We start from the raw sequence: 26,428 nt of genomic DNA on the forward strand, positions 1-26,428 counted from the left end.
GTGTGGGGTATGTGTGTACATATGCAATGTTATGTAATTAGTAGTTAATATTTATTAATTAGTAAAATATTTTTCAAACCATAATTTTAGCATACATTCTTGGAGACAATATACCAAAAAATGCTTTTTTCATTCATTTATCATTTTCTATTTTGAAGTCATGAACCCTTCCAACAAAGAAATAAATATATATGAAAGAAATTATATTTCAGCTTAATATGTAATCAGAGCCAAATATGTGCCTGTTTTTAATGTGAGAGATTTTAAAGTGATTGTGCTTTTCCAACAATTTTCACTATTCCAGTCTCCCAGAACCTCTTGGCCTGCCTGCTGTTCCCTGAACTCTGCATTCCATATCCTGACTCTTTGCCTCAGAAGATGCCGTCCCCTTACCCTCCATAGTTGAAATGCTTTTCCTCCTGTATGGAGGCTGCAGACATTCTCCCTCTTCTGGCTTTCCCTTTACCCATTTCTCTCCCTTGATCCTTCCAGTCTCAGATCTCCATTAGGGCAGGCCACCCTCTCCCCCATTACTTTAATTTCAGCCATCTTCCATGAAATCATCATACATTCACATTTGTTATTAGCTATTTCATATAGGTATGCCCTCTCTCCTCAACTAAATGGTCAACCCTACGAAGCATGTCTATTTCTCTTGTATTCCTTATATCATCCAGTAAGTAGAGTGAGTTGTACACTACAGTCACTAAATAACAGTTGAGGATTGGTACAATACCTTTATTTGACTAGTATGCATTTGAGATTTATGTTGCATTCCATGCCCACCACAGTAATACAACCCATTCCCATTTTGGCTATACTATTTGAAAGGGAACTGGTTGATAAACACTTAAGCAAACCAATGTTTGGGGGAATTCTTACAAAATGTAATTCTTTCCCTATTCCACTCAGTTAAACAATAGCTTTTTTCTTACTGAACACTTCTACTCAAAGCTACAGAAGACATTATAAGAACTTTGGAATTTCCTGTCTTTCCGGTACAGTGCACTATGCTGAGTCAGGACTGGGACATTTATAAAGATAATGATAGAAAATTAGTAATGTCCAGTGTAACTAAGAAAACAACAAACTGCCCCCTCCAGTGGAAGGTAAATTTTGCTTGACAGCATGCATATCACATGAAATGGTCATGATTTATCCAGCCATTGCTTGTAACCCAGCCAGAGATTTGTTTTGACAGTACCACAAAGAATTCTAGAAGCTCAGAATTAGAAGTTTCTTCATAGGTCTTCAAGTCAACCCAATTTTTTTTTTAATTCTGAATTTAACACGTACCAAACACAACTACTGTTTCCATATACAAAGGCTGTAGATGGCTGGAGTCTTGTTGATCTGTTCATATAGGTTTTCAATTAGAAAGAAATGAGAAGGAAGAAAATTATCCCCCATATTTTTGCTAAGCCAGACACCACAGAAAGTAGCACATAGGACACAAGGGAAATAAGACTATCAGTGGAGAAATAGAATTCTGTATATAAAAAAGTCTTACTAATTATAGACTGTTATCCACATAAATGTACGTTGCATGAGTAACAAAAAAGAAAACAAGATGTCTCTAAGACTTGATTGGCTATGACTAGTGATTATAACATGGCAAGGGAAGGAAGGATAGGAAGGAAGAAAGGAAGGATTTGTCTTTCATTCAAAAGAAACAGATTAAAGCATTATATATCAAGATGACAAACTTTAGGAAGGAAGACCATGCATCAAAATGCGCAGGCTCGGTGACAGCATTTGGGTGAAGAACAAAGAAGGAAAAACAGAAGCTTTAGTATGACAGGACTATAAATAGATAGACTTATCTGGTTATACGGAGGAAAAGACCAGGGGAATAAGTCAGATTGCTGTTGTTCAGTTGTTTCAGTCATGAACGACTCTTTGTGATCCCATTGGGGTCTTTCTTGGCAAAGATACTGAAGTGGTTTGCCTTTTTTTTTTTTTTTGCAAGGCAATTGGGGGTTAAATGACTTGCCCAGGGTCACACAGCTAGTAATTGTCAAGTGTCTGGTCTGAGACCGGATCTGAACTCAGGTCCTCCTGACTCCAGGCCCAGTGCTCTATCCGCTGCACCACTTAGTTGCCCCTGCCATTTTCTTCTCTAGCTCTTTTGACAGATGGGGAAACTGAGATAAATAGGGTTTACTCACTTGCCCAAGGTCACACAGCTAGGGATTGTCTGAGATCAGATTTGAACTCAGGAACATGAGTTTTCCTGACTCCAGGCCTGGCACTCGATATCTATTGCACCATCTAGCTGCCCATTAATAAGTGAGGGGAATGCTAATGGAGTAGACTTAGATTTCAGCAGTTCATTTGACAAAGTCTCTCATAATATACAAAATCTCTCACTTCACCTCTAGCTCACTCTTAAGTTTGCTCTCCTTCCACACAGCTTATCCCAGTATGTTCTGTCTTTCCCTATTAAAATCTGAACTCCTTGAGCAGGGACTGTTCTTGTATTTTGGTTTTATATCCCCAACGTTTAGTATAGTGCTTGACACACAGCAGTGCTTAATTAATGTTCAATTCACCTGTCTATTTTTCTAATATCTTTATGGATAATATACAATTAGATAATGTACTGATTTTTTTTTTCTTGTGCAACTAGGGTTTTCCTCCCTATAGGCACTTTAGGAAAAGCAAGATGTCCAGTTCATTTCTCTAGCTCTCTTTTTTCTTAAACTTCCCTCCATCCCCACTCATCCAACTACTACTATGTCACCTTTTCTACTCAATACATTCCAGTGGCTCCTTATCACCTGCAGAATCAAAGCCCTTCATAACCTAGCCCCCTCCCACCTTTCCAGTCTTCTTACACCTTACTCCCCAATACATACTCTTCAACGAAGTGACACCGACCTCCTGGCTTTTCCACAAACAAGACACCCCATCTTTCAGCTCTGGGCATTTTCTCTGGCTATCCCCCCATGCCTAGAATGTTCTCCCTCTCCATCTCCACCTACTGGTTTCCCTGGATTCCTTTATGTCCCAGCTAAGATCCCATCTTCTACAGGAAGCCTTTCTCAACCCCTTTTAATTCTAGCGCCTTTCCTTCTCTTAATCTTTTCTTATTTATGCTGTATATAGCTTTGTCCATCTTTTTTTTTTTGCTTGTCATCTCCTTCATTAGATTGTGAGTTCTTTGATGGCAAATTGCCCTTTACCCTTCTTTGTATTCCCTGAGTTGATAGAAATGTTAAAATTATTAGGGCATAACTATATCACTTTAGATTATTAGTAGAAGAGATCATTTTGTTGAGTCAGTCAATAAACATTTATTAAGTGTTTATTGTATGCCAGGTACTGGGAAAACAGAGACCAAAAGGGTGAGGGTAGTACCAAAAAAGTTACTCCAATTCTCAAAGCTAATGGTATGTGAGATGCTTAAGCACATGCCTTCAACATCTGTAATGAGTTACAATAACAAAGATCACTACAACAAAAAAGCACTATGAGTATGATGGGCTCTTGAATGGTAAAACATCATATTGTTCTGGTTGACATTTTATGAAATATAAGACTAAAGACTCAATAATCAGACTTATTTTTATACTCAGGATGTTATTTTCCTGACTAAAAAATAAAACCAAATAAAATGGACTTCAAAAAAATATGAGTTAGCACCATAATTTGTAAAATTCAACATGTGGCAAGGAAAAAGAGGGACAGCTATGTAAAACAGGTGCCTTAGACAGGTAGATAGGTACCTGATGGCAGGCCTCTGCCTCAAGGAAGATCCCTGCATGCACACCACTCAAAGAACACAGATGTTCTTGAGTGTATAGGTCATCTAAAAGTGTGAACGATTACAAATTTAATTTAGAAGTAAAATAGGAAAATATGTTTTGCATGATTTCACATGTATAATTGATATATCACTTGCTTCTTAGTGAATAGGAGAGGGGCTAGAGGGAAGAAGAGAGAATATGGAGCTCAAAATTTTTTTAAAAAGCTTTAAATAAATAAATCAAAGTTTAAAAAAAAGTGCAAGCCTATAGTGGGGACTCCAAATGAAAATATTCCAAAAGAACAGATTTGTTTTAGGTTAGCAGGAACTTGGCTTTAGATGGATTCATAAATTAAGAAAGACCTTTCAGAGAGACATAATTGGGGTGATGTGCTTAGGTGAACAATGTTAAGAGGAAGACTAAGAGAAACCTGGAAAGACTTATATGAACTGATGCCAAGTGAAGTGAGCAAAACTCAAAGAACATTGTACAATAACAGCCACAGTGTGTGATGACAAACTTTCATAGACTTGGCTCTTCTCAGCAACGCAAGGATCTAAGACAACGCCAAAAGACTTATGACAGAAAATGCTATCCACGTCCAGAAAAAGAACTCTGGAGTCAGAATGAAGATCAAAGAATCCTATCTGATCTCTTTTTTTTTCTTTTGTTGTTTTGTTTTGTTTCTTCTTTCTCCTGGTTCCTCTCGTTGGTTCTAATCCTTCTTTACAACATGACTAATGTGAAAATATGTTTAACATGAATGTATATGTAGAGCCTATATCAGAATGCATGCCGTCTTGGGGAGATAGAGAGGAAGGAAGTTGAGAAAACTGAAAACTCAAAAGCTTATGGAAGTGAATGCTGAAAACTAAAAATAAATAAAATAAATTAAAAAAAAAAAAGAACTCCTAGAACAGGGATTTTTAACTTTTTTTTTTATCCTGGACTGATTTGGCAGTCCAGTGAAGTTTATGGATCCCTTCTCAGAATAATGTTTTTAAATGCATGAAATAAAATACAAAAGAGGTCAATCATACTGAAATATAGTGATCAAAATGAAAAACAAATTCACAAACTCCAGGTTAATGTTCTCTAACCTAGAGAAATGATTCTAGGGTAAAAAAGTTGCTACCCCTCCCCACAAAGGACAAATGGAAGAATAGAGAAAGGGTTGTTCAGGAAAGGAACTACCCTTGAATCCTTGAAAATGTATGTGTATTCAGTGTTCTACTCCATTAGCATCATAGAAAGGTTTTCAAAATTAGTTTAAATATATATATATATCAGAAAAATTTCTGTGGCTTTAAGGCTCTTGTTTGATCTTAGGAGTATGGATTTGTACGCTTGGCAAATTTTATTAGAGAATGATTGAAACATAAGGAAAATATAATCCATTTACAAAGTATAATATACATAATCAATAATGCAATTGAAATGTCCACATAAGTTCATCTGGTAATTTCCCAGCATACATATTTATGCAAGTTTTACCTGGAAGCGTTTTGTTAGAAGATGAACTCTGATGCCTCCAAAAAGTTATGGCAGACCGCTCTCTGTTCTGTAATCGATTTAACCTTTCTGCTAGTCCCCCCCTATTGAGGGAAAAAAAATGTTTAAATTAGTCAAGAATTAGTATTCCATTTTGCAAAGAGGTAAACTATACAACAACAGTAATTTCTGGTCCCCTTAAGTCAAATGTTTTAAACTTATAAGTATCTTGTCATGGAATTCTCCTCAGAGCTTTATCTCTAAAAGAGAGCTTTGACTTCTAGAGGAAAAAAAAAGAAATATAGATCTGTACTTCTATTGTGGTAGACAACTTCAAGTTCAATCAGTCTGTAAAAAAGCATTTATTGAGCACCTATTATGTGCCAATCACTGTGATACATTCTGGGCATTCAAAGACAAAAATGAAACAGCCTCTGATCTAGAGGAACTTAAATTTTATCAGAAGAAACAATATGTACATTTGCAAGTTTATGGAGAATACATATACAATTAATAAGGAGTTACTTGTATCAATAGGAAAACTCTAGGAGCTTTTCAAGTACAAACAGATGCAAAATGCTACTATTATTTGGTATAATCATCGAAATGCTATAGTAAGAAAAAATGAGAATAAATGTATAGGTAAACATATCATCAAAGATAAGACAAAATAAACTATCTGCATATAACATGAGGTTCTATTTAGAAAATACAAGTGAATCAGCAAAGAAACTAAGACAATAACTTCAGTAAGTCAGCAAGACACAAAATAAATCCACAAAAAATCATGAGTATTTCTATACAGTACTAATAAAAGCCAAGAAGAAATGATAAGACAAATTATAATCAAAGTAATTACAAAAAACATAAAATATCTGGAAGTACTCTACCAAGACACATGGATCATACATAAATACAACTACAAAACACACTTTATATAAATAAAGGGAGATTTGCATAAGGGCTTGTATTTTGGATGCGCCAATGTAGTAAAAAAAATGACATTACCAGAATCCATTTACAAATATAGTGCTTAACCAATAATTGCCTAGGGATAACTTTATAATAAATTATGCAAAATATTTAAAAATTCATTTAGAAGAACAAAAGGTCCAAACCTAAAGGGAAATAATGAGAAAAAGTACAAGTGAAGGGAATATAGTATTATAAGACTTCAAATTATACTACAAAATATTAGACAAGTCAAGAAAAGTCTGCAAGCGCTTATTCTGTGCTAGGCATGGTACTAAGTGCTGGGGATACAAAGACAGGGACAAATAATCTCTATACTCAGGGAAGTCACAATCTAATAGGGAAGTTAATATGCAAATAGCTATATACTAACAAGAAATATAAAGGATAAATTGGAGATAATCTCAGAGGAAAGGAATTACCATTAAGAAGGACTAGGGAAGGCTTCTCGGATAAGGTAAGATTTAAGCTGAGACTACGTGTAGGGAGCTATGGAAGCCAGGAGGCAGACACAATGAGGGAGAGAATTTCAAGCATGAGGGATAGTCAATGAAAATGTATTGGGGTTAGGAGACAGAGTATCTTGTTCCAGGAACAGAAAGTAGGCCAGAGTGGATTTTAAATTCCTTGGAGCCAGGTAAGGTATAAGATGTCAGGCACTATACTAAGAGCTGAGAATGCAAATATAGGAGAAAATAAGACAGTTCCTTGTGCCCTCTAAGACATAACTTTCTAGTGAGGGAAGACAACACATAAAAGTTACCCTAAGTGAGGGCATGGTAGAGAAATCCTGGAGAGTCAGGAAAGAATGAAGACATGGCTGAGTTGAGCATTCTCTTTCAAATGGGGTTCCTGGAAAGAACTGGACAATCAAGGGAAAGGACCACAGGGACAGTGTAAAAAATCCAGAGTGAAGTGAACTTCCATGGTAAGGAGACTTTCATGGCATGAAAAATAAAGTCAGAGGGTCAGGAGTGAAGTCTAGGAAAGACTGAAAAGTTATGAAAGGGTCAGATTATAAACGGTTTTCAATCAATCAAAAAACATTTATGAAGAGCCTACTGTAATTAAATTAGTCAAGAATTAGTATTCCATTTGGCAAAGAGGTAAACTATACAAGAGTAACTTTTGGTCACCTTAAGTCAAATGTTTTAACCTTGTAAGTATCCTATGCTAAGCCTTAAGAATACTAAAAGAGCCAAAAATAAATAGTCCCTACCCCTCAAGGAGGACAATCTGATGAGGGAGACAAAATGCAAAGAAATATATATAAAGCAAGAAATGTACAGGTGAAATATAACAGAGGGAAAGCACTAGAATTAAGAGAGGTTAAGGAAGGCTTTCTGTAACAGATGGGATTTTAGATGGGCCTTAAAGGAAGTCAGAGAAGTCAGTAGGTGGAATTCAGGAATGGGGGATCGCTAAAAAAAATACCTAGAGCCTTGCTGCTCATGGAACAGTAAGGAGGCCAGTGTCAATGGATTGAAGAGTACACATTGGAGATTAAGGTGTAAAGGTAAGAGAGGAATAGGTTATGAAGGGCTTTTTAAGTCAAACAGAGAAATGTGTATTTGATCCTTAAAGCGATAGGGAGCCACTAAAGTTTACTGGGTAGGGGAGTGACATAGTTGGACTACACTTTGGTGGATACAAAAGCCAAATGGAGGATTTTATATTTGATCATGGGGGTTATGGGGAGGCATTATAATTTGCTGAATAGTAACCATCAAAACAATTTGGTGCTGTTTTAAAAAAAAACAGGAAAAGAGATCCTTAGAATAGACCAGATACACAAAAAGCAGGACAGTCATTCCCCAAAAGATAAGTAATTGAAAGATCTAAAACAGGTTTTCAGAAGAAATTCAAACTGTAAATGACCACATGAAAACATCCTTCAAATCACTAATAACAAGAGAAATACAAATTAAAGTAACTAAAGTTTCACCTCACACCACGTCAAGTGGCAAAGGTGACAAAAGAGGAGAAAAATCAATACTGGATGGGCTGTGAGAAATACTGTGGGGAGCTGTGAGATACTGGTGGAGCTCACTGATAGAGGAATAGTTGGGGAAAAAATACATACATACATACATACATATATATATATATACACACACATATATATATGTGTATATATATATATACATATATGCACACACACATACATACACACACACACATATACATATATATACACATATATTACTACTGTTGTTCAGTCATTTCAGTAGAATCATACCCTTTGTGACCCCATTTGGGGTTTTCTTGGCAAAGAGTGATTTGCCATTTCCTTCTTCAGCTCATTTGACAGATGAGGAAACTGAGGTAAAAAGGGTTAAGTGACTTGCCTAGAGTCACACAGCTAGTGTCTGAGGCTGGATTTGAACTCAAGAAGACCCATCTTCCTGACTCTATGCCTGGTACTCTATCCACTGCCTCACCCAGATGCTCAATATATAACTATAATGGGATACTATTGCACAGTATGAAATGATGAATAGAGAAAAACATGGGAAGATTTATATAGATTAATGAAGACCAAAATAAGCAGACCCAAGAGAACAATATACATAACCATGGCAATGTAAATGAAAAGATCACTAAAAGAAGTAAAACTCTAAGTAACATAAAACCAGTGAAGTTACCACGGAAAAGATAATGAAACAGACCTTCTCTTGGCAGACAGCCAGAGCACTACTAGGAGACAGTATTGTTTAATTATCAGATGTGGTCACTGCATTGACTATTTTTGCTCAACTGTTTTCCTTTGTCACAAGGCAAGATTCAATGTAGAGGGCCATGTGAAATAATTATGATGTAAAGACATCAAAGAACAATAAGGCTGTTTTTTTTAAAAAAAAAATTGATAATCAAAGTTAGTGTCTTCACTTTTACCCATGTTCTATTTTTTTCAGCATCAAAGATATGCTTCAACAGGTCACATTAGAGTTCTTCTAACTCTACTGTCACCTTCCTTATCCTTTCTTCTAATTTGACCTTTTCTCAAATTAGTCTATAATCTGACTACAAATGGACAAGTAATTCTGAAATTACTCCCATCCACATCAACAATCAAGTACTTCCTGTCCCTTAAGATATATTTCATTTTGTGTGATGTTGTTGGGTATAAAGTTTATCATGACTGGCACCAAAAGACTGTTTCTGGGAAAAAATTATTCATAAGATGTAAGGCTACATAAAACAAGGCTCTGGCCTCTTTAATTTCTTAATTCCTTTTATTTTATTTTATTTTATTTTATTTTATTTATTTATTTATTTGTTTTTGCTATTCGGTCCTGCGGCAACCAAAGATTAAGGATGATGTTGAACTGGTTGAGAATACCTTGTCAGATTCTTTATAAAATTTCTCTACTTCTTCATCCTCTGCAACAAATGTTGGCACATAAGCAGTGATTATCTTAACAGAAGTCTTTTTGCCTGTGCTCGGCATGAGCACTGAAAGATGAGATGGCCAAAACATCCCATGAAATTAATTTCTCCTGCTGTTATATATACCATGAAACCACTTATACCAGCTCTTTCATTTCCCTCTGTAGAAACCTGTAAGCCAGTCTTCAATTTCATTGAAACTCTTCATTTCTTCTGGTTTCACTGATAGCAAGAATGTCATTCCTGATAAGGTTCAGTTGTTGTAGAAATATATCAATCTGTTGGTCTTTGAATAAGGAACTCATATTTAGAGTACCAAAAGTTATATCTACATACAGTCTAAATTATATGAATCCAGGACCCTTCTGCTTCTTTCCAGCATCATCGGTGTAGATTTGGAAGAGAGTAGCACAAGACTGGCAGTCATTTTGAACTTCTAAAAAAAATTTTTGTGGGTTGCCATGTCCATATTTCCTGGGTTGCTTCGCCCTATTTAACTAGGAAAAGTCCTTGGACAGCTGATACATTCTCTTGCCAAAACTGCACTTGAAGCCTTTCCAGCTCAACTGGCATAACCTTTGGGAATCTAGGCCAACCTTCATACAAGAAAGAAATATTGGTCTCAGTTTCCTCCCCTGTAAAGTGGGAATAATAATAAAATACCTACCTCCCAGGGTTGTTGTGAGGATCAAATGAAATAATATAATATATACCCAGTGTTTTGCAAGCCTTAAAGCACTATATGAATACTAGCTATCATTATTATTATTATTTTTTGCTTCTTGGTGAGGCAATCGGAGTTAAGTGACTCACCCAGGTTCACACAGCTAGTGTCAGGTGTCTGAGGTCACATTTGAATTCAGGTCCTCCTGACTCCAGGGCCAGTGCTCTATCCACTATGCCACCTAGCTGCCCCCACTCACTATTATTATTATTAACTATTATAGAGCAGAACATCTGTTGAAGAGAAACACTATAGTAGCCAGGGACTATTCAGTAATCCCTGTCAACCATTTAAATCTCAACTGATCATTCAGAAATCTGTGTTTGATAAGCTAAATTATCATAATCTAATTATGTCTACTTGAAAATTTAAAGTGAACTTTAAAGTTTATGAGGCACTTACCACACATTATCTGTTTTATTTTGTTTTTATTTAGTCTGTTAAATATTTCACAATTACATTTTAATCTGGTTCAGGCAGCATTGTCAGCAACACGTTTGACATCTCTGATTTAGAACAAGGCTATATTACTAGGCAAAATAGTACATGGCTAGAATCCCTACTGCCCTTTACCTCAAATATAGGATAAGAAAAAGACTGATTAGGCAAGAATATGCTCAAAATAAAATAAAGATCTAAGGTAGAACTAAAGGAAATCTGGTAATAAAATTAAAATAAAAGATCATCGTCTTTTAATTTGGGTTTTCTCAAGACTTTAATGGGAAATCCCATGTACGTACTCGAAGATAAAGGTTATCTTTTGTGAGTAGGAATAGAGAAAGTAGAGATGACTAAAACAGAAAGAGTAAATGAAGGATGGATCTGACAAAAATTGAGTAAGTTGAATAAAATTCTTTTAGGCAATTTTCTACACTGTAGGGTATGTGCATGTAGCAATATTAAATAACCAGTATATAAGTAATATCATAAATACTTACATTTTTAATACTTACACAGAGGTGTAGAGCACATCTTATAAAAGGCCTTAATAAGGATAATTCCAAATTTTGTACTGATAGGTATTTAAAGTATGAAAGTACCTATGATCAATGACCTATGAAACTATTGACCTACTTTATAAGATTAACTATCACCCATGCTGTGAAAGGCTTCACAAGCATAATACACAACATAAATTCAGTGATCCATGTCAACCATTTAAATCTGCTCATCTGATCATTCAGAAATCTGTGCTTGATAACTAAATTACCATAATCTAATTATGTATACTTGAAAATTTATAGTGAACTTTAAAGGTTATAAGGCACCAAACACACAATATGTTCTTTGAACTTCAGAATAACCTTGTGAAAGAGTTGTTACAGGTATTATTATCTCCATTTTACAGATGAGGAAGCTAAACCTCAGAGAGATTAAGTGACTTGTCGATAGTTTCAGAGCTAGAGACCTTTGTATTTGGTACCATGCATATAGCCCAATTCCTTAAATGTTGTAGACATTTAGTAAGTACATGCTGAACGAACACCCCCCCAAAGGAAACAGCTCCAGAACAAAAATATAAAATGTAATCACTTAGTCCAAATACAAATGTAAGGAAAGGGAAATTTGTACCTGCCTCCCAGCTCAGCTGAGATAATCACAAATGGTGAGATATTAACGGTCAGTGAGTAAAGTTATCAAAGACAAGAAAGGAGGTCAACAGTGTCAAAAAGCTACAAAGCATCAAGGAGGATGAGATTTGAGAAATGATCACCAGAGTTGGCATTTAAGCACTTTCACAGAGAAGTTTCAATAGTTTCAACTGAGATTTTCAAAAATTGAAAGTTATCGGGAAATGAGTGGGTGGTAAGGAAGCGAATGTAAATGTAAATGACTCTTTCTAGGAATTAGTGACCTTGGAGAAAAAAGTTTAGAAAACATTTTTTCTGACAATACTGTTAAATGGATAGTTCATTCATTATTATCAATTTACAGAAGTGGAAACTGAGGCTTACAAAGGTTAAGCTGCCTGCCCAGGATCACAGAGTTAGTAAGTACTAGGGCTGGGAAATGAACCCAGTTCATTTGATTCTTCAGCCTGCAAACCTTCCACTACAATATGATGCCTCTCCAGTAGTAGGTAAAGTGAGTCAATGAAAGGTCCTTGAATAGAGGAGTGGTATGATAATAGCAGATCTCAGAGAAGACTGTTTAGGTAACAGTTAAGAAGATTAAATAGGGAAGAGACAGACTAGAAAAAGAAGACCAATTAAGAGGGTATTATATAGTCTAGAGGAAAAGAGGTAAGTGCCTGAAACAACTGGGGTCCCAAACGGTAATAGACAGGTGGAGTTGGGTGAAAGACATACTACAAATTGGTAGAAAAGGCGGAACTTTGCAAATGATCAGATATGTATGGCAAGGGAAAGGAAAGAGCCAAACATGACACCAAGGAAGGTGGTGGTGACACTAAAGAAATGGAGCCTATATTGATTAAGTAGGACAGAAAGCTCTATAAAGAGCTTAACCAGCACATAGTACAGTGCCTGGCACATAGTACATGCTTAATTAATGCTTGCTGACATGACTTGACTATAATGAAATGATGTTAAAGGCTTATAAAAGAGCCTTCATTTCATCACATTTATTAGAAATTATGAAGAAAAATGACATCTTAAAATTGGTGGAGAATATTTGTTTAAACATATTCTCTCACTAGACTATTATCAAATGGTTGGACATAGTTTCTCTATACAAATTCATGTCCCACAAAATGGATCCTCCATTGACACTGGTCAACATGTATTCATAACACACATGACACTTGTTTTTGATAATGACCAAATGCAGTGATAATAACACTGAGTAGGAGAGGAAAGAATAACAGCAAGAAACCAAGAATAAGCAGTGTCACTGAATCTAAGGGAGTACAGAATGGTTACTACTAAAATTGTGAATGCCGAACTTGTAGAAATTCTCATGCAAATCATAGGCCTTCTTTAATTGCTTATAAGAACTGCAATCTTATTCTGCCAGTTTCCCCTTAAAAGCAGGCAAATAAGTTAAAAAAAAAACAGTATTTTAAAAATATTGGGGCTTTTAAAGAGAAAAACTACAAAAGCCAAATAATAAAAAAAGTCATAAGTTTACCTTAATAGTTTCTTTTTCTTTTTTTTTGCAGAATCTTCTGGAGTCCTAGGAGTCTTATCTGTTTCTTTCTTAGGGGTATGTAAAAGGACCTGTGCAGATTTTATCCAGTCACTTGCAGGTCTTCCTTTGTCTTGTTCTAAATCTAATCCAAAATTCAAGTGGTATTTGTGAGCAGCTCCTAAATTGGTGGGTAACACATTCTTTACATCTTCTTGTTTTTCAACATCTGAGGAATATTCCAAAATTTCAGTGGAACTTATCTAGAGAAATGAAGATAAATGTAACTGAATTAATAGATGACCTCATCTGTGTATATTACTATTCTAGATCTCTCAAGAAATGTAAAAGGTCTATTAAAAATAACACTAAAAATTCTATACCTTTACTAACAACTTCTATTCAGAAGCAAAAAAGGTGATCAGATTTCACAAGTAGCCCTACAGCATCATGTAAGTAAATAACAGTATTCTGATCCACTTATCTCTGCTCTAGTCTCATCAAGTTAGGCTGCATCTATGTTAATCCAATATTCAATAAATTCAAAGATACACATTTCTTATGTTTAGAAAAGCACTGAGGAAATGATTGTTGTTGCTGTTCCATCATGTCTGACTCTTCATAACCCCAGGGACCATATCATGTCAATATATTGGTCCATGGGATTTTCTTGGTAAATATACTGGAGTGGTTGCCATTTCCTTCTCTAGTGGACTAAGGCAAACAGAGATTAAGTAACTTGCCCAAGGTCACATAGCTAGTGCATGTCTGAGGCTGGATTTGAACTCAAGTCTTCCTGACTTCAGGCCCAGCACTCTATCCACTGAGCCACTTGCCTCCATGGTAATGCTGAAGTTCTTCTATCCTAGATCTGAAAGGTGATTTCTTCTTGTTCCTCTAGTCTACCTATATCTATGTCATACATCTACTTTGAGTTTATCTTGGTTTATGGTATAAGATGTTGATCTAATACAAATTTCTGCCAGATTGCTTTCCAGTTTCCCAGAAGTTTTTGTCAAATAGTAAATCCTTTTCCCAGTACCTAGAGTTTTGGGGTTTGCTGAACATTAGAATACCATGTTGTGATTGTATGCTTCATATGAGTTCATACCTGACTTAGCAAGTAGGCACCTAAAAGGATGAGACTATTTTATGTTCAGGTTTATGCTGAATAATGAACATTCAATCATCAGTTGGAGTTACAAAGAACAAAATGAAAAGTAGTTTCTGGCTTGAAAGAGCTTACATTCATATATGGAACTATTGAAGGAATGGTTTTAAGGAAGAAAAAAGAAGTGATAGAGGAGCCATAGATGATAATTGCCATCAAATATTTGAAAGGTTGTCAATGTACATCTGGTTTAAAATATTTTATGTGAAAAGTTTCAAAAATTAATAAGCATCTTCTCTTCCCCATTAAACCAAATCTAATAAGACTCTCTTAAAGGAGAAGTAAATTTTAATTTCTTAGCATAATGCAACTAAATATTCTCTTATACTATTTTATATAGCTATTAACAAATAATTTAAGAAACTATAAATGAGTCACAGCTTCTTTTTCTAAAATGAATCTTTTTGTCTAAGCTTTGATTTCAAATTCCCAGGATAATATTTTTACCAAAATAGCATAATTCAGGATATTACCAAGTCCTGAGAGGAAAAAGAATTCTTTAGCATTCATGTTCGGTACTTTTCATAATTTCCCCAATTAATCCCTAAAAATGTCATTTGTTATAGAAACAAATTTAGGCATTTCCTTATATGTTTGACCAAAAAATGCTACCTTATTCACATTGGTCAGCCTCATGTGGCTCTTTTACTCTGGTTTTATCTATGAAAATTTGTCCATCTTAGAATATGAACTCTATGAGGGCATATAATGGGTACTACCACTGATTAACTTTCGTGGACACTCAATAGATACTCAATAAACGTGTTGAAAATTTCTCAAGAGACTCTTCTGCATAAGTACTCTCGTAAGTATTACATTTCAAGGACCAGCAAGAAGGTTGTATAAATGTGTGAGGTCCCTTTCAATGAAAGATATGTGATCCTATGATCTACTTTGCTAGATCCTGTAGATATAATACACAAAAGTGACCCAATCCTTGTTCTCAAGGAGCTTATGTTACACTAAGGAACTGAGGCCACATGAAGTTAGCTGGCTTGTCCAAGGTCACATAGCTCAGTATTGGCAGAGAAAAGACTACAGCTCTGGACAGGAACAATAGGCACTAAACCACTGTGAGATACACAAAAATTGACCATGTACTAGGGCATAAAAACCTCACAATCCAATGCAGAAAGGCAGAAATATTAAATGCATCCTTTTCAGGTCATGATGCAATAAAAATTATATGTAATAAAAGGCCATGGAAAAACAGACTAAAAATTAATTGGAAACTCGATAATCTAATCCTAAAAAATGATTAGGTCAAACCCCAAATCATAGAAACAATCAATAACTTCATCCAAGAGAACGACAATAATGAGACAACATACCAAAACTTATGGGATGCAACCAAAGCAGTTGTTAGGGAAAGTTTTATATCTCTAAATGCTTACATGAATAAAATAGAGAAAGAGGAGATCAATGAATTAGGCATGCAGCTAAAATAAAAAAAACTAGAAAAACAACAAATTAAAAATCCCCAATCAAATACCAAATTAGAAATACTGAAAACCAAAGGAGAGATTAATAAAATTGAAATTAAGAAAACTATTGAACTAATAAATAAAACTAAGAGCTGGTTTTATGAAAAAAAATAAAATAGACAAACCTTTGGTTAATTTAATTTAAAAAAAAGAAAGAAGAAAACCAAATTACCAGTATAAAAAATGAAAAGGGTAAATTCACCACCAATGAAGAGGAAATTAAAACAATAATTAGGAACTATTTTTTCTAACTGTATGCCAATAAGTTTGACAATCTTAGTGAAATGGATGAATATTTACAAAAATATAAATTGCTCAGATTAACAGAAAAGGAAGTAAAATATTTAAATAAATCAGTGTGGGTAAGTATGAACAAGACTAGTGTGTTGCAAATTAATCAAAATGGCTCTGAACTGAATCAAAGGGGAAAGGGAGAAAATCACCTGTGTATACCCACAATCCAGATACTATAGAGAATAGCTACACCATAGAGGAGTGAATGTAGTAGAGATGCCTAGAAATTCAGAGAAAGCAATATCTAAGGCAGAACCTACCAAAAAAAAAAAAGCCTCAAATATCTATGTACAACATATAAAAGACATTCTAATGTCAGGAGGCTTATTTAATATGATAGAGAATACTGGAAAAATGCAAGATAGAGCCCAGATATAGAATTCTGCTTTGAAAGAATCTATCTTATACAAAAAGAAATTCTTCTGCTAAAGGCAGAAGGTGATGGGGATAGAAGAAAAGAAAAGAGCATGGAGTATATTAAGAAGATATCTTCACATCAGGAAATCAAGAAACCAGATGGAGAAACATGGTAAAGTCACCTATTGGTATTATTACTCAAGGCTGATCAGGTATAGCCTTTCAGAAGATACATGAGTTAAGCTATTAAGTTAACTTTTTATAGCTATTTTACATAGCATACATTGGAAATGAAAATAAGTAACGGTGAAGAAAACACAGTCCCGGTAACATCCATTATTTAGGATCATACATTTAGAGTTGGAAGGGACCTTTCACAATTTTCAATTATGACTCTAAATCACAAAACATCTTCTCTTGGTTCAATATAAGCATAGGCGAAAGCCAACAGTTAAATTCAATAGGAACAATTATTTTTATAAAGATGATTTTTTATAAAGTCACTGAATGACTACAAAGGACTGTTGGTGAAAAATCAAAAGTTTAAAAAGTGTCCCTAAATATTATCTCAAATTAAAACTTATCCAAAGTTTTATACCTGAATAGAGAAAATAAAAATTTCAGTAGAAACTAGACTCTAGTGCAAAATCAGTTCCTTAAATCTAGGAACTGTTTCTCATTTTTTGTCTTTCCATTCCCACAAAGCTAACTTGGCATTTTGCACATAGCAGGAATATAATAAATGCCTACAGAAATAAATGATTTACTTAAAATAATGATTTATTTTTTATAGCTTTATTATAATAATTACATTAAAGCTCCATGGTTCTCCTTGAAAAATAATGTCAACTGATAACTATATAACATTTTTGGAAGAATATTTCATGTGTAGTAACAACCTCTTCCTGTGTCTATGTTGTCTTGATTTTAAAAACCAAAAAAATGAAGCACAGAGAAGTAAATTTATTTAAGGTTAATTTCTAAAGAAATGAATGAATGAATTTAAAAGTATTTAGTAAGTGCTTACTATGTGCAAAAAAATATATAAATCAATATATCATCATCTATCGATATCATCAAAATCAATGCTAAAGCCAGTCATGAGCTTAAAAACTAGGCCTACAGTCTCTTAAAGACCTCACACGACCCCTAAACTCAAATTTACAGGAAGACATCACCTAAAGCTATGATGGGGCAATCACCAAACAAGATTACATAAAGTTTTACAAAAGGTATTGTAGAATTTGATGACAATTCCATAGGTTTCTGAATTAGGTCTCCATTTTACACATGAAGAAACTGAGGGCCTGAGGGACAAAGTAATTTACTTCAGGTCATACAAGTAGGAAGTATTAGTATCAGGCTTCAAATTTAGGTCTTCCAATTACAAAGCCAGTCTTTTTTACACTACCACATAACTGCAAAACAAGGTTATATTTCTTTTAACAAAGAATGACAAGAATCCCTAATATTTAAATTTTAAAAAAATAATGCTTTGGACAACAAGATGAAGAGTCAGAAATATACTAACGTTAAAAGGCCAAAAATATGGACTGTTTACATCAGAAAAAGTGAGCTGTTGGGTCAATTCAAGTGGCCCACTGGATGCCTGCTATTATGAGGAAAACGTAGAGGATTCCCTTGACTTGTGGTGAATTTATGAAAAAAGCATGGACTGGAGTTACTCAAAATGGGCAGACATGGACAGACTGCTATCTGCACTGTTGGGAATAAAATGCAACACACTGAATGAAATCACAGATCAACTATAATATTGGAAAGGAAAATTTAGCAAAACTTATGGCTTCTATAAAATGTATTTTGGGGGCCTCCCAATATAAGTTTTTTGAGCACTCTCTCAATACGGAAACAGAAAGTCTGCCATTCTAGAGAATTCAATACGTACCTACCTTTCTATCAAGTCCCATCTTGATTCCAGAGCTCCTGCCCTGTGCCTTCAACCTAAGTTTTCAAGTCCAGCTCTGCCATCATACGCTAATTCCTGACCTTGGCTTTGTATAGGTGGCTATGTACTCCTTCTAGGATCCTAGGGCATCATAGGCTCACCAGATGGGGAGAATGCAGTCAAAGGAGCAAGCCTAAAAGCCTCAGGTTCTAACAAAAAGAGAAATCAATTTTCCATTTTCTAAGTAATATGCTGAGGTTAGAAGGTGAGAGGAGTAGAGGGGCTTGTGACTAGGATTGTCATCTTTAGCAGTTTAATGACAAGATTGTTTTACATAAAAGTTTTCCAGCAAGGAAAAATAAAAGCTTTGCAGTTCATGGTAAGTTGCCCATTCCTTGTAGTAACCTGACACAGGAGTGCAAAGTTTTTGCTCCTTGGAAATTCTGCCTCTTTCCTTAAATCACCATTACTATAAAAGGATTACTTGGAATGAATTATGGATTTCTAGTACCAGAGTGAAGGTTTGCTTTTTATTTTTCTTTGAAACTACTGTTATTTTTTCCAGTATTTTCCCCAGCTTCTCTCTGAAAGTTAACCAAAGGAGATCCAATGAAAGCTTTCAATAAGATGACTTATTCCAGTTGCATGAGAGGGTTATACAAATAAAAATGGAAAGACAAACAAGCATATTTGGTAGCAAAAAAAAAACCACTACATTGGTAAAACATGTCAAAGGTATTCGAATGCCCAGTCTAAAAAAAAGAAAGTATACATATCATCTGTCATTTTAACATAACTCTTCTTTGGTAACAAGTTGGTCAGAAATTATGAGTCAAAGATGTTGAGGTTCTTTCTTTCCCCTCTATAAACTTTTGAACTAATGGTTTTTTAAAAAGACATTAAAAATTCCAAATGGCAACATTAAGGTATGGAGAAAGAGGAAACCCTATTAGCCCCCTACTCTGGGACCTACTTTAATGATCATACAGATATAGTTCAGGTTTTGTCCCCAAACCAATAACCACTCAACACTACCCCAGAACCAGGAGATGTTCAATCTTAACCACATTTCCAAATTCCAGTAAGATTAATCTCCTGGCAGTATGTAGGATGAACTGGGAGGAGGGAGGGTAGACAGGAGCGGTGCAAAGGAAAACATTTAGAAGTAGGGTTAGAAGTTAGCACAATAGTTGAGGTGAAAAATGTAGGACTGATTTCTCATGCTGGAAGCTTTCACCCTTAAAGGGAAACAAAAAGTTAAGTATACAAATTTATAAATAATAACTATAAAGAGAATAACACAAATAAAAATACCAGTTAAAGTAGTTTGGGAGGCAAGGCACTAGCATTTGGGGTGGATCAAGGAAAGTTTAATGGAGAAGGTGAGGCTTGAGCTGAGTAATAGACGTAAGGGTTCAATGAAGTAGGGGAGGCCATCCTAGCCATTGGGGATGGCCAGTACAAAGGTACAGAGACAGAAGGTGGAGTGTCATGTCCAAGGAACAGAGAGACGGTAGTTTGGCCAGAATGCAGAGTATAGAATGCACAATGACACTGGAAAAATAGATTTGGACTAGGTTGTAAAGGGCTTTAAAAGTGAAACAGAGTTTATATTGTAGCCTACAGGCAAAAAAGAGCAACTTGGAATTTTTTTGAGTGAAAATTACTTTAGGGGCAGCTAGGTAGCTCAGTGGATAGAGTGCTAGTCACTTAACTCCAACTGCCTAGCCAAAAAAACAAAAAAACAAAAAACAAAAATGAAAATTACTTTAGCAGCTAGGTAGAAGATACTGGAGACACAAGGCCAAATGCAATTGTCAAGTTGACAGCTAATGAGAGCAATGGTTCTTACCACTTTTTTTTTTTTGTATTACTGACCCCTTTGGTGTTCTGGTGAAGCCTATTACTCAGAATGTTTTTAAATAATTGAAGGAAATACTAAATTTCAGTTAGAGATTAATAAAAAATGCAAATGTAATCTTTCCCCCATCTATATTCGCAGGTGCCCTGAAATAGATCCATGGATCCTAGGTTGTTCTCTCTGGAATAAAGGTAGAAGGGAAAAGGGAACAGAGCCTTGGGTCAGCAGAGATTGCTGCTGAATAATGAAAGGTCCCACGAACCCAAGGTTTCTAATTTCAAGTCTAGGTGCACTTTCTACTATAATATAACACCATCAAATGGGTCATAAATTTTCCTAAGATGTTACCCTATTTACAATTCTTTAATCTGGTCATAGAACATGAGGCTCCAACATGAAAAAGCAAGATATGCATGTTCAAAAATGGTTATTAGTGGGACAACCATAATAGGTTGACCATATTGCACCAAATCAAAATACACCCATTGAAATTCCGATGGAATAAGTGTCTCTAATCAACTTCCTAATGAAAGTTCATATGAACGGGGCAGCTAGGTGGATAGAGCACTGGCCCTGAAGTCAGGAGGAACTGAGTTGAAATCTAATCTCAGACCAAACACTTGATACCTAGTAGCTGTGCGACCCTGGGCAAGTCACTTAACCCCAATGGAAGGAAGGAAAGGAAGGAAGGAAGGAAGGAAGGAAGGAAGGAAGGAAGGAAGGAAGGAAGGAAGGAAGGAAGGAAGAAGGAAGCAAAAAAAAGAAAGAGAGAAAGTTCATATGCACATAAGATGTCTTTATTTTGGAAAGTTTTGCTATAATACATGAAATTACCGCTTGTACTTTAGCATTTCTATTATCACTCACTTGTAACCATGAAGAATAGCATATTACATAGACTGCATGCAAGGGAAATTCAGTCTGGGTAGAAAGTGAGCCAAGAGGTACATAAGGAAGAAGTACATAAGATGCATGAAAACAGACTGTACAAATCTTTCATCATGCATATGTGAGCTTATCCAGCTAACAATATTTCAACCTTCATTTAACACATATTAAGAAATAATGCATACTCAAGGCAATCAAGCAGTGCTAGGTTGTACTGAATTTGATCATCCGGTTACTTTGGCTCTGCCAAAAGACTACAGCATAAGTGCTGATGTAACAGGAGTCAGCCCCCTCTTTTGCCCTGAGTTCCACCAGAAAGGTTAAGCACTGGTCTTTGGCAGGCTTAAGGTACTGACTAACCTAAAGCATAATCTGGGAAAAGAAAAAAAGAAAAGGAGAACTAAAGATCAGAAAAAGAAATGTGGAAGGACAAAAGAAGAAGGAGGGAAGAATGAAAAAGGAAGAAAGGAAAGGAAGGAAAAAAGGAAAAGAAAAAAAACTTTTCTTACCATATTTGTCTAGATATAAGCCACTAAAATGGTGGAGATAGAATAGAGAAGAATACACGTGTTTAAGTGTATACAAACATATACACCCACATACACACTAAAAATAATTTTCTGGATCAAACTTACATTCCACACAAGACAGATTTGAAGAAAAGGTACAGATACATTAAAATTCATATAGCAGTATATTATATTAGTACATTGCTTTGCATTTTGTAAAATGAAGATCAGGGAAATTAAGTGGTTTACTCAACTGCCTAACTACTAATGCTACACAGCTGTGATGTGAAGCCAGCCTTTTTTTTTCTTCTTTCCAACTCCAGGTTCAGTGCTCAATCACGTCTACCAACATGGAAGAATGTACTGCCACTTATCATTTGCTCAAGTGTTCTAACCAGCACCTAGTAAGACAGGGATTTGGTGAAGACCTTAGTTTTAATCTTGGCTTGACTATTCCCTGTGTATGACTCTCGACAAGACACATGGTCTCTCTAGCTCCCATTTTCCTAACGTATAAGTGTACAAAATGTATTGAACTAGATAATGCCTAAGTTTCCATTTTAGCTCTAAAAATTTAGGCTGCTGACTACATTACTATACGTTATTGTTTAGTAAAGTACGATGGATCAAAATCACACCCTCCCCCCCGGAGTTCTTACTTCTATTCATTTCTTGATTAACACTCTTAAATGGTACCAAAATTGAGGAATTATCTTTTTTCCAAGCTTCTAAATCAAAGAAAGCATTATATTAATACGAATACTGGACATACGGAATCTTTCCTTTATTAAATACTCTTGGAGGTTACTTCTTGAATCTTTCTTACTATTTTATTTTCCAAAATTGCTCAGAACTAACAGAAGAAATTATGCTGAATAAAAGGTAAAACTTGTATTATGTTAGAAATGAATTCTACCATTTTATCATCACCATGACAAAGAACATCAACAACAATTCACATTGATATAGCATTTATAAATCTTCATGTCTAAAAACCTGCCACATATAGGAACAAAAGTGGTATCTAAGAGTCAGAAATAAAGCTTCAAGATTAAGAAGCAACCTGGGGGTAGAGCTAACTGCAATGACAAATGAAATAATGAAACACGAAACACACACTTTAATCCTTAAAATTTATAGAAAGATTAAATTCAGAGGTCAGATTCAGGGCAACAGTATAATGCAGCACAATGTAATTAATGATCACTTCATTTTGAAATCTCACTTTTCTGCCTAAAGGTCCTTGTTCTAAGCTAAACAAACACCAGGTACCAAGAACCACACCCACTCAGGCAGAACACAAAATGGGAGAAAAGTAATCAAAGAGAAAGCTAAGATATTAAGGTACTCTACAATAGGGCCATTTCAGGTGGGAAAAAAATAAAATAATATTTTATCCATCTCAGACGTCAGGGAAAAGCACTAGTATTCTATCTTTAGTTTTACAAATAAATCCAAGGATAGTCAGCTTCTCAGTTGAAGGATTCTGTGATTAAGAACCTGTGAAACCTCGTGCCCTGCAATGTCACATCTGGGCGTTGGCTCATGCTGCCTCAGAACTCATCCTCTCTACCACATCCTGAAGATGGGTGTTTTTTTCTTAAAGACCTTCTAACCAATTTTTGACCAGGCCTAAACCTGCAGAGGTTGTAAGATCTGATGAGATCACAGGAATACAGCTGTGTTAGTTTCTATATTAGCACTAGATTCACTGAAGTTTCTATTCTAAGGAATTTAAGCCGCCACCACCACAAAGAAATAAAGTCAATCATACCTGCTTACCAAAAACATGCCTGTCAGGAAAACAAAGCCTTTGAAACAATAGAGTTCACTAAAAAATCAGTAAGGAAATGATTATTTGTAAAGCATGAAATACTATATAATTTCATGGTATGAATAACAAGGAAATAAATCATTATATCCCAAAATGAGGCTCAAAAGTAGCAGAAATGAAGACAACAGGTAGGTATAGGTAGCAAATGAATTTGTTCTCTGCTGCCTCCTGTCCTGAGATGGAATCCTATGATATCTTGTTTCACTATGCCTCAGTTTCTATTTCTGTAAATGCCAAAATGTTACTGTAGTAGTGGGAATATTCTTAAGGTGTCCTAAGCCCTTGAAAGAAAGATATTTAGCTGACAACAAAAGCACACTATGGACTCCATACAAGGCTCAATTTATTTTGGCAAGGAGAGATGGCAAAACTGCTGAAATGAGAATTAACACAAAGAACTCTGTTCCCATATAGCTTCTGGCAAAAGATGAGCTTGGTGAGATATTTAGAAGCAAGATTATTAAGTATATTATGTATCATTTTTAAAAAGCCAAGAAACTCTATTCTCCATGTAAAAATGGAATAACTCACTCCTCTTAAAAATGAAATTAAAATGTCTACACAGTCACTACTAAATGGCTGTGGGTTCATTCATAAGATATTGCTACTGCCCTTCCTAAAATGTAGTACCCAGAACCGAACAGAATACTCCAAGTGTGACCTGACCAGGGCCTGAAACTAACACTTTCCTTGGTCTGGACACCATGCAGCAGAGTTGAAAGAGTTTAAGGCTTGGATTCAAAGGACCTGGGTTAAAGTCCAGTCCCTGTCACTTAATACCTGTGTGACCTTGGGCAAGTCACCCTCTCTAAGCCTCAGTCTCCTCATCTGTAAATTGGGGAGGAAGGAGAATTAGATAAATGTTATATAAATGCTAGCTAGCTTATGGCATGACCTTGGGCATGTTAACCTCTCTAGGCCTCAGTTTCCACATCTGTAAACTGGGGAGGAGGGAGGATTTAGATAAATGTTACAGAAATGCTAATTAGCTTCCCATTTTTCAAAGGATGGGAGAAGGGCACCATTGGATTACTGAAACTTTAGACAGAACACAGGATGTAGGGAGCAAGGAAAGAAACAAAAGCTGTACATTTTCTCAAACGTTCAAGAGAATAATCCCTTTTTTCTTTTCTTTTTTTTTTTAAGGTAAACAGGTTTAACGAGAGACACACCCAGTACCACCTTCACCAACCGCTGGTCTCCCTACAAACTTGGCTCTTCCAAGTTCACCTTCAAGCCAAACAAGCAACAGAGGATTCAGGCTATATCAATTTAGGATCCAAAAAGCACCTTTTTGTTTCAGAAATCTCTGCTCTCAGAATAGATTAGAGACAGCATTTCAGCATGTGGGAACTAACTGGAACATGTAAGGCTAAAGGGCAGTTTCTAAGTTAAGTGGAGAAATCACACAGAGTTTAAAGAACGAAATGTAGGGATGGATAAAAAAATTATAAAAATAATTCCTTGTCCTCAAGGAAAGGAATTATTAGTTGGGGAAACCACGATAGCAAGAAGGGCCCTGAGCAAGGTGTCAGTCCTGGTTCAGCAGGGGAATAAATCATTCCAAGCCTAGGGGAGTAGCAGACATGGATAGGTCTTGTAATATGCGCCTTTCCAGGGTAAGCAGTGATTTTAGATCTTTAGAAGAAAACTGGCTCCTTTCCCATCTGCATCTAGGGTGGCCTAGGGATGAAAGTGCAGAACAGGGTTTGTAACCATGTTAGGAGTATAAGATCAACTATTTGCCTTGTTTCAAACATTGTTGCAAGTCACATTTACAGGACTTGTTTCCAGAGAATCACAGAAGGGAAAAAAAAAAAGAACCCACAGTGTTTGCCCACCCCAGGGGATTGAGGAGTCCTCAGACAAGTACCACTTTCAAAGGGACCTGCTCAAAGGTAGGAGGAAAACAAACAGAAGGATTACTGTTTTACAAATATGTTGTCCATTTCATAAAGGCTCCCAAATGAAAATGCAAGAGATAAGTTGGCAGCAAGCAGTGACAAGGTGTTTGTTTGCATACAAAAACAAAAAACAAACAAAAAACCCCCACAAACTTCCCAACCAGAAGGCTGAGTTTTTAAAAAAAAAAAAAAGGAAAGAAAGAAAAGAATTCAGAGATGAACATTAAGAATACAATTAAACTTCAGAATAAAAGAGAATATGTTGATTAATAATATGAAACAAAGGGAATGAGATGGGAAAAATGGAAGCAAGAAAATGTGTTTTAGGAAAGAGGCCTAGAGTAGGCAGTCAGGGAAGACAGGAGCTAAGGAGCAAGGGAAGAAGTCCAGATTTTTTCTGGTCCTCAATTTACTCATCTGTAAAATAAAGAAACAGAAAGTGCCATACCCAATGGGGTCATGGACTAGAAACCAAGCTGCCTGATTGTAGGATAGGTTTCTTTCCAAGTCACATTTCTGGGTTTCCCCCGCTCCCCTTATCATTCCCTTTTGTTCTGCAAGCTCCCTTTCTCCTTTAAAAATTAGACAGTTCTGTAATCCAATATGGAGGCAGCTAAGTGGCTCAGTGGATAAAGCACTGAGCCTGGAATCAGGGAGACCTGGGTTCAAATCCAGACTCTCATACTAACTAATTGTGTGATCCTGGGCAAGTCACTTAACCTCTGTCTGCCTTAATCCACTGGAGAAGAAAATGGCAAACCACTTCAGTATCTTTGCTGAGAAAACCTCAAGGACAGTGCTGACATG

The 26,428-nt window shown here is 35.7% G+C and overlaps 1 protein-coding gene across 8 annotated transcripts in view; it reads right to left on the reverse strand.

Moving 5' to 3' along the window:
* The window catches only part of SPIDR (scaffold protein involved in DNA repair), a 551,334-nt gene that overhangs the window by 380,087 nt on the left and 144,819 nt on the right, over positions 1-26,428 (reverse strand). For all 8 annotated transcript variants that reach the window (XM_020992493.2, XM_078153426.1, XM_020992496.2 and 5 more), the window contains 2 exons: positions 13,417-13,676; positions 5,244-5,344 (listed from right to left, as the gene is read on the reverse strand). In XM_020992493.2, coding sequence (XP_020848152.1) covers positions 5,244-5,344; positions 13,417-13,676 — 361 coding nt within the window. The remainder of the gene's footprint in view (positions 1-5,243; positions 5,345-13,416; positions 13,677-26,428) is intronic.

The sequence above is a fragment of the Phascolarctos cinereus genome, unplaced genomic scaffold, assembly GCF_003287225.1.
Source record: "Phascolarctos cinereus isolate Bilbo 61053 unplaced genomic scaffold, phaCin_HiC Scaffold_4;HRSCAF=312, whole genome shotgun sequence".
Lineage (NCBI taxonomy): Eukaryota > Metazoa > Chordata > Mammalia > Diprotodontia > Phascolarctidae > Phascolarctos > Phascolarctos cinereus.